Source organism: Vombatus ursinus, unplaced genomic scaffold (genome assembly GCF_900497805.2).
Source record: "Vombatus ursinus unplaced genomic scaffold, bare-nosed wombat genome assembly UNPS02014798.1, whole genome shotgun sequence".
In the NCBI taxonomy this organism is placed as follows: domain Eukaryota; kingdom Metazoa; phylum Chordata; class Mammalia; order Diprotodontia; family Vombatidae; genus Vombatus; species Vombatus ursinus.
In genome coordinates this window covers 52597743-52606794 of record NW_020954576.1, presented here as the reverse complement: position 1 = coordinate 52606794, position 9052 = coordinate 52597743, and the positions used below count along the sequence as shown (strand labels likewise).

The 9052-nt window shown below is 45.3% G+C and overlaps 1 protein-coding gene across 1 annotated transcript in view; it reads right to left on the bottom strand.

The window, feature by feature from the left end:
* Window positions 1-1290: 1290 nt before the first annotated feature.
* LOC114050160 (ETS translocation variant 3-like protein) overlaps window positions 1291-9052 on the bottom strand; it is a 14909-nt gene continuing 7147 nt past the window's right edge. Inside the window, exons 2-6 of the mRNA XM_027871775.1 lie at window positions 8375-8491; window positions 7119-7356; window positions 6650-6839; window positions 6368-6488; window positions 1291-2452 (exon numbers count right to left, since the gene is read on the bottom strand). Of these exons, the coding sequence (XP_027727576.1) occupies window positions 1974-2452; window positions 6368-6488; window positions 6650-6839; window positions 7119-7356; window positions 8375-8435 (1089 nt within the window). The 5' untranslated portion in view covers window positions 8436-8491 and the 3' untranslated portion in view covers window positions 1291-1973. The remainder of the gene's footprint in view (window positions 2453-6367; window positions 6489-6649; window positions 6840-7118; window positions 7357-8374; window positions 8492-9052) is intronic.

Genomic DNA, 9052 nt, shown 5'->3' with positions numbered 1-9052 from the left:
GTAAGAAGACCCAGGTTTTGAATTGGAGTCAGGAGATCTGGAAATGGAATCCTGACTCTGCTATTTACTATCCCTGTGTTACCTTGGGCAATTCACTTAATTTCTCTGTGTTTCAGTTTCCTAACCTGTAAAATGGGAGAGTTGGACTAGATCCTTCCATGGCTAACTCCAATCATAGGAATTAAAATGAAAACTAACATTATATAGCATTTACTCTGTGCCAGTCACTGTGCTAAGTGCTTTACAATTATTATCTCCTTTGATCCTCACAACAACCCTAGGAGGTAGGTACTATTATTGGCCCCACTTATTTATTTTTTGGTGAGGTAATTGGGGTTAAGTGACTTGCCCAGAGTCACACAACTAGGAAATGTTATGTGTCTGAGGTCAGATTTGAACTCAGGTCCTCCTGACTCCGGGGCTGGTGCTCTATCCATTTGGCCACCTAGCTGCCCCTATTAGTACCCTTTTACACTTAAAGAAACTGAGCAAAGAGAAGTTAAGTGACTTGCCTAGAGTCACACAGTTAGTAAGTGTCTGAAGTCAAATTTGAACTCAGGTCTTCCTAACTCTAGGTTCAATTCTCTATCCACTGTGCTACCTAGCCACCCCTCAGAATTTTTTTCAAAATGGAATAGAATTAAGTCCTCCACAATGGGCTTTGAGAGAAAAGAGTCAAAAGTACATCCTCAAAGGGTCCATAAACTTCTCAGAATGACTGGAGAGGGCAGAGCTCTGAAGGTAGGGAAGACTTCTAACTCTATGGCTTAGTTTTCCTGTTTGTTGGTAAAGTAATAAGGGACCAATTCTCAAGCCTTTGTATCTAACCTAGGGAGAAGGCAGTGATCGTTATTTAACTGCCAGATGTTTGCTCCATTAAAAAATTCAGAGCAGATTTCATTCTTTTTTTTTTTTTTCCTTTTTTTGGTTAGGCCATGGGGTTAAGTGACTTGCCCAAGGTCACACAGCAGAGGAGATTTCAGCTGTAGGGCATAGCTTCCATTCTTGTCCTCCAGACAGGGAAATCCAGATTGAATTGGAAGTCAAGATCCCTTCCCAATACAGAGATCTCTCTCTCCCTCCATGATTAAGCAGGCTGAGGTTGCTTCTAGAGACCAGAGACCAGCAGGCACTTTCCCAGGTGATTTAGAAAATTCAGGTGAAACAGGGAAGTAAGGGTCATGTTTGAACCCGGGATGTTTGGGGCACACACAGGGTAGCAGGAGTCAGTAGGACAGAGAGCACATTCTTGGTTCAAAGCATTTTATTCACCACAGTGGGGTGGGTGACAGAACTTGGGAGAGGTCTGAGGGTAGGAGGGAATGCGTCCATTTAGAACCAGAGACCCCAGAGTCACAGCACTTACTGGGCAGGGAGAGGACTGAAGGGCTAAAGAAACATAGACACATGCTAGTGTTGGGGAAGTGGGGAGACCTTAGTCACTCTTGACACTTAACATGAGTGACTTCATTTTCTCATTCAGGCCATAGGGTCCCCCTCCTTCCCCAACCTAATCCCTTCCTTTATGATTAACTCTTTGAGAGAATGATGGAAAGCTGGGGACTTTCCAATAGAGGAACCTCTTCATATCCCCTCCTCCTCCCACACATAGACCTTGAGATGAAAGGTGGAGAGGGTGGGAAGAGGGGAATAAACTGAACCTCTTGAACTGATGAGATCTTTGGTCGAAGGTCAGGGATATTCTATCTCCATGGCCCCACCCCATCTGATGAAGAGAGGAATCACGGCCCTCACTGTTCTCCTCAAACCCCTGCCCTCCCACCTCGGGATCCCCATTTCATTTCCTTCTTTAGGTCTAACTTCAATCCTTCCTCCTTCAGTTAAACCCATGTTCAGCGCTTGGAGCTAGTGTGGGCTTAGGGCCAGGGTGAGGTAGACCCAGGAAGAAGGTGAGTGGAAGAGGGACAGGGCAGAATCATGGGGTTGGAGAAGCTTTATCAGTCACCTTCCAGTTAAGGAGGATCCAAAGACCACACAGCCTTGAAGGTCTCCAGACACGGGGACGCATGATTTTCCTCCCTGGTTTTGAGTCTATGTACCTCTGAGGGGAAATCTACTACAGGTCTCTGACATTCCTTTTCTCCCACCTCTAAATCCTGCTTCACTTCAGTCTCCTCAGGCCTCAGGGATAGAAACATCAACCTCTCTCCTGACCTAGGCCCCATCCCAGCCAGAAGGGGAAACCCTGGGAAAACCTTTCCACCTGTGGGGAATCCCACTCCAGCAAGTAGAGAATCAGTCTTAGAGGGCCCAGGGGACTGGTGCTCTGGGAGGGTAGGGGGGAGGAAAGGCCCCGAGAATCGTGGCCACTCATTTGGAAGAGGAGTGGAGAGGGAAGGGGGCAAAGAAGCAAGAGGAGGGAGTTCATTCCGGGGATTCTGGAAATGGTAGCAGGGGCTCAACAGGCAAGGAGCTTGGAGAGGGCCAAGACCTAGAGAAAGAAAAAGAGGGAGTCAGAAGGAGTGACAGCTTGGTGTGTTACAGGGATTCTTAACCTGGGGTCTACGGACACGTGGACAGATTTCAGAGAGTCTTCGAACTTGAATGGGAAAAATATTTTGACAATTATATTTCAACATAATTGGTTTCCTTTGTATTTTATACATTTATTTATTTTTGGTGAGGCAATTGGAATTGAGTGACTTGCCCAGAGAGTCACACAGCTAGTGAGTGTTTTGTGTGTGAGGCCAGATTTGAACTCAAGTCCTTCTGACTCCAGGGCCAGTTCTCTATCCACTGCGCCACCTATCTGCCCCTTATTTTGTACATTTAAAAACATTATTTTGAGAAAGGGTCTGTGGGCTTCCCCACATTTCCAAAAGGGTCCATGATGAAAAAAAAAAATACTTAAGAACCCCTGGTAGTGAAAAAAGGGCACTGAATTTGAACCTGGAGTACCTGAGTTAGACTCTCTAATGGCTAATTATTTGCTGTGTGACCTTGGGCAAGGCACCTAACCTCTCTGGGCCTGTTTCCTCACCTGTAAAATGGGACAGTTCAATTGTATGATCTCTAATTCTATTATCCCATGAATGTCTCTATTCTAAATTTTTTCTCCCTCCTGAATCTCCTCACTCCCCTTGTTTCTCCTGGTACTGCCTTGCTTACAATCTCCAGGCCTGTATTTATGCCTAACCTATAGAAAACCTGGTTTCTAGTTCCAGCACTGTCATGAACTCACTGTGTGATTCCAACAGATCATTTAACCTACCTCAGTGTTCTTATCTGTAAAATGGAGATAATACCTGCCCTGCCTTGTCTACTTAGTAAGGTTATGGTGAAGGCATTAAATAAGATAAAAAATGAGTACTTGTCAACACAATTATTATTTAAAGTTATTAATGTTAAAATATTTATCAAATAATATGAAAAACGTGAAAGTACTTTGATAAGTTAAAAGTGATTCGGCATGAGAGGGACGCTATTGGTTTACTTTGTATGTCCCTCGTCCTTCTTTTTCTAGTGCTGTCATAGTATCCTGGGATGCCAAAGCTGTAAGGATCCTTAGAACATAGAACGTTGAAACACAGAACGTAGTGTTAGACCTGGAAGCAACCTTAAAACGCAAAATGTCCTGACATGGATAATTAAATCTAGGAAGGACCTCAGATGTCATTCAGTACAACCCCTTCATTTTGTAGACTGGGAAGTGACGTGCCCAAGATTGCACCACCACAGTGAAAGAGCTGGACCCAGAACCGATGCAGTCCAGATCGGTGCATTTTCTATGAGAACAATCATGAGCTACTGTGTCCGGAGCTTTGCCCCAGGATGCCAACATCTGAGGGAGAGGGAGTACTTCCTCCTCTCGGCAGTGCAGAGACTGCCATCTCCATGTCTTATGGTTCTTCTCTGGCCTTCAGTAAACATCTTTTTTTTTTTTTAAGTTTTTTTGGTTTTTTGTTTTTAACTTTTTTTCACATTTTTAAATATTTTTTTTCTTCAGTAAACATCTTGACCCAACTGCCTCATCCAGGGCAACACTGGACCCTCATTTGGACCATCATCTTTGCTTCTACCACCCCACCCCAAACTGTTTTTGCTCTAGATAAAATGATCCATGGTAATTTTTCTGCTTCCTATTGCATCACACTGTCTCCCACCCTGATTGTGTGTTCCCTCCTACAGAAAGTGTTCTCACACGGACTCCCTCTAGTCTCTGATCTCTCCAACTCCTCCCCATCTCAACAACCTTGAAAGGAAAGCTTTCTTTGGCAGTAGAATCATATGCCCTTATCTGTCCATCTTTGTATATCCCCTTGGGGGAGGAGTATATCCTATCTTTTCCTTCATCTGAGAGCTTCCTGAGGACAAGGTCTATATTTCTTCTTCCCAGTGGAATTCTTACTGGTTCCTCAGCTGTCAGCACAGGGCTAAAGAGGAGACTCAGAGACAGCCCAATCTCAAACCTACTCCCTTAGGGTCTATTTCCTAATGTAGCTCAGTGCTTCAAGAGGTCTCTGGACTTGGAGCTCAGGAAGACCTGAGCTGGCAAATTTCTTAACCTCTTAGAGCCTGAGTTTCTTCATCAGTAAATTAAGGGTAATAATAGCACCTACCTTCTAGAATTGTTGTGAGGATCAAATGAGATAATATATATGAAGCATTTTGCAAACCTTAAAGCACTATATAAATGCTAGCTATGATGATGATGATTAATGATGATGATAATGATAATAATAATAATAATAATAATAATAATAATAATAATAATAATGTTATTCTCCACCAAGCCAATTTTCCCAGCCATCCCCACAATTTCTTCGCTATAGGCAAGGTACAGTAGAAAGAGCTGAGTCAGAACTCAACTAGTTTCAAACCCTGCCTCTAACACATGCTAGCTGAATAAACTTAGATAGATCATTTAACTGTTTTCAGCCTCCATTTCCTCATTTTAAAAATGGAGATAATGATATTTGTACCTAACTCACATAGTTACTGGAGGGAAAGTACTTTAAAGCTCTGTAATAACATGAGTAATTTCTTTTTGTGTGTGTGTTTATTTTGGAGGCATAGAGATTAAGTGACTTGCCCAGGGTCACAAAGCTAGCTAGTAAGTGTCTGAGGCCGGATTTGAAGTCAGGTCCTCCTGACTCAGAGGACAGTGCTCCATCCACTGCACCCCCTAGCTGCCCCAAATGTTCTTAAGGTTGCCCAGGATAATTCCTTTTTTTGTTGTTTGTTTGTTTTCAAGGCAATGGTGGTTAAGTGACTTGCCCAGGGTCACACAGCTAGTAAGTATTAAGTGTCTGAGGCTGGATTTGAACTCGGGTCCACCCTGACTCCACGGCCAGTGCTCTATCCACTGTGCCACCTAGCTGCCCCAACATGAGTGATTTCTGACCCCTGATGAACTTCCTCCAGGCTGCTCATCTGACCCCAAAGTAGCACTCTTTCTTAGGAGGGGAGAACATAAGGGAGAATGGAGTCCCCCTCAGACTAGCTACAATCCAGAATCCCAGAGCTCAGGGTTGTAGCTGCTTCTAAATTCAGTGAATAGTATTCTCATTTTCCTTTCTTGGGGGTGGTGGTAGGTGAGAACGAATATAAGCTCAAAAACAACAGCTGGAGTCAGTTGTGAAGGAGTATTTGGGGATTTTTTTTTCCCCTAAGGTGGCACTCTTTTCCTAAGAATGCTGGGCCTGGAGTAGAGAAGACCTGAGTTCAAATGTGGCCTGAGACACTTACTAGCTGTGTGACTCTGGGCAAGTCACTTAATCCTGTTTGCCTCAGTTTCCTCATCTGTAAAATGAGCTAGAGAAAGAAATGACAAACTACTCCAATATTTTTGCCAAGAAAACCCAAATAGGGTCATAAAGAGTTGGACACAATCGAAACAACTGAACAACAACAACAACCCCAAACTACTAGCAAATAGAGAAGTTAGATTGCTGTAGGGCATTTCCAGGATTGGGGGGATTGGAGGAAGGGAGCAGGCAGGGCTTCCCAGGAGCTCTGTCTAGCTCTGTTTCTGGACTACAAGTCCAGGCAGGTCCTGAGACAGTCCCACACCCTCTGTGCCAGCAGACTCACCTGGGCCCAGGTTCCAGGAGCCCTCTGGGGAGACTGGGAAGAGAGTTTTCTGTAACCCAGCACTGACAGGAAGGATTCCTACATCCTGGAGCACAGCAGGGAATAACTAAAGGCACCTTTTTGTATGAAAATTGATAGAAATGGGTAGGGGTGGGAGAGAATGATGGAAATTTGGACACTGGGGAGGGACCAAAGCTATCTGGGTCAGGTCCTTGTAGCCATTCACGCAAGGTAACAATCCAACCCCCCACAAAAACACAAAACACCCCTTTTCTACTTTAGGATTCCCCTGTCTCCTTCCGGAGTCACTCACGATGGGCACTGCCGCTGCTTCGCTTCTTATCCCCAGTGGGCTCCAGGGGGCTTAGGAGACTCCGCTGCCCAGCCAGCTGTTCCATAATTGCCCGATGGGTGAACAGAACAGTGTGGAGGAGCTAGAAGGGGAGAAGATCAAGGCTCCAGAGGTATCCTTCTAAGAACACCTGAAAGGAGTGGCCGGGAAGGGATGGGTTAAATGTGGACAAGTGGCTAGAATGAGGCTGGGGCAGGACCTTGGAAGGAGGGACACTGGAGGAGGAAGAGTCTTCGTGCCTACCTCACTCTGCATACCGATGGGCACCAAGGCTGGGCCGTACATGCCTGGGGCACCCAGCAGCAGAGGGGGTGAGGGCAGAGGCCGCATGTCCCACAGCGGGTAGTTGACAACGATGAGTTTGCTGAAGTTGAACTTGTAGGTAAACCTCTTACCCTTGGTTTTATGCAAGATTCTCTTATTGTAGTAATACCTAGAGAAAATGAGGTCAAGGTTAGAGAGACAACAGAATGGACCAGAGATGGCCCATCTCTTGGAGACACCAGCTAGTTTGTCCACATCTCAGAATACCTCATAGGCACTGTTGGAGACTTGAATACACAGCCTCAAGGGGCAGGACCCTGAAGGGGAAGTTATCAGAACCTGTTGCTCCAGTAGGATCTAGAAACTAGAACCTAGAACTCTCCCTTAACCCTGCAGTTAAGGGCTCAGAGCCCCGTCTCCCTCTCTCTCCTCCCTATCCCTCCCTCACCTGAGGGCCCGGCTCAGCTTGTCATAGTTCATCTGTGGTTTGCACTTTCTTCGGCCCCAGAGGCGGGCCACTTCATCTGGGTCCTTGATGACAAACTCCCCATACTCTCCCTGCTGCCAGGCAATGACATGGCGGAACTCCTCTTTCTGAAGCAGCTCCAAGATGAAATGCCACAGCTGGATCTGCCGGGAGCCTGGGGAGGATTCTGCCTTGTAGGCCCAGTCTGGGAAGGCCAGGCCTGGGAAGACGAGACAGTGAAAGAGTGTTTTACCCGGCCCTTTCTCCCAAGCTGTTGTCCAATGATGGGACTAACCTCCCTATGCAGGTAGTGTAGAGATACGGAAAAACGGACCTCTTGGTGATGGACTAATATGCAGAATAAAACACATTTTTTTGGACATGGCCAATATGAGAATTTATTTTGCTTTATTATACATATCAGGAAGTTGTTCAGTCAATTTCAGTCATGTCCAACTCTTCATGACCCCATTTGGAGTTTTCTTGGTCAAGACAGTGGAGTGGTTTGCCATTTCCTTCTTCAGCTCATTTTACAGATAAGAAAACTGAGGCAAACAGGGTTAAGTGACTTACCCAAGGTCACACAGCTTGTAAGTGTCTGAGGCCAGATTTGAACTCAGCAAGATGAGTCTTCCTGACTCTAGGCCCAGCTCTCTGTACACTGCACCACTAACCAAGTTTAAAATCAACCTCGGACACTTACTAGCTGTGTAGCGCCGGACAAATCAGTTAACCACTTCGTTTCCTCATCTATAAAATGAGGATAATAATAATTCCCACTTCTTTGGCTTGTGGTGGATATCAAATGAAATAATAATTGTAAAGCACTTTAAAAATCTTAAAATGCCATATAACCACTAGCAATTATTGTTATTTGTTACAAGGATTTTCTTTTCTTTTTCCCAGGATGGGGGATTGATGGGATGGGAAAAAATATATGCTTGATAATTTTTTAAAAATTCAATTTAGGGGCAGCTAGGCGGCGCAGTGGATAGAGCTCTGGCCTTGAAGTCAGGAGGACGTGAGTTCAAATCCAGTTTCAGACACATGACACTTACTAGCTGTGTGACCCTGGGCAAGTCACTTAACCCCAATTGCCTCACCGAAAAAAAATTCAATTTAAAAGTATTTTAAAATATTTTCAAAAAAGAAAAGGGGGACTATGGGATAAAGAAAGGGGTTCCTCTGGTCAGGTGGTATGCTAAGGAAGAGGGGTAATGGGTTGAGAAGTGTCTTACCTGAAATCCAGTAGGAGCTGGGAACTGCAGGGATGCCCTCAGCCAGACAGTGGCAATGCATTGTCCACTCCTAAGGGAGGAGAGCTCTGTCTGTCCAAGTCTTGAGAGGCAAGAAGACTAGTTGAGAGGGGGAGACAGAGAGAAGAGATAAAGGGAAACTCAGAAAAAGGGCAGAAAAACCGTTGTGTAAGGAGTCAGAGATGGAGAGACATATAGACAAAAAAAGAAAGAAAAGTAGAAGGAAAGAAATAAAGGGTTCAGAGGGAAAGAAATTAAAGGTGGATGAGATTAAGAGGAAAAAGGGAAGAAAGTGGTGGTATGATAGAGGAGAGTAACTATGACCTAGAGCCAGGAAGGTTCCCTCATTTCCCCAGGGGCTACACCTCAGGTTGGGGCACCATAATAACCCAAGCCAAGGCTGGGGGTTTAGCCACTTAAATAGATGGAAGAGGGTAGGGAGGGGGAATAGTCAAAGGGTCTCTTCTGTTCCCCTTCCACCCCCCCACCCCCCCACCCCCGCCCAAATATCAAGGGATTTAGAAAAAGAGAGAGCCCTTCCCTTCCACTCAGGGCTTAAGGGGATTGAGGGTTTTCCTGACAGAAGACAAGAGAAGATGTAATTAATCTCACATTCTCTTTTTAAACAATCAGTGTTGGCGGGGGGGGGGGGGGGGGGGG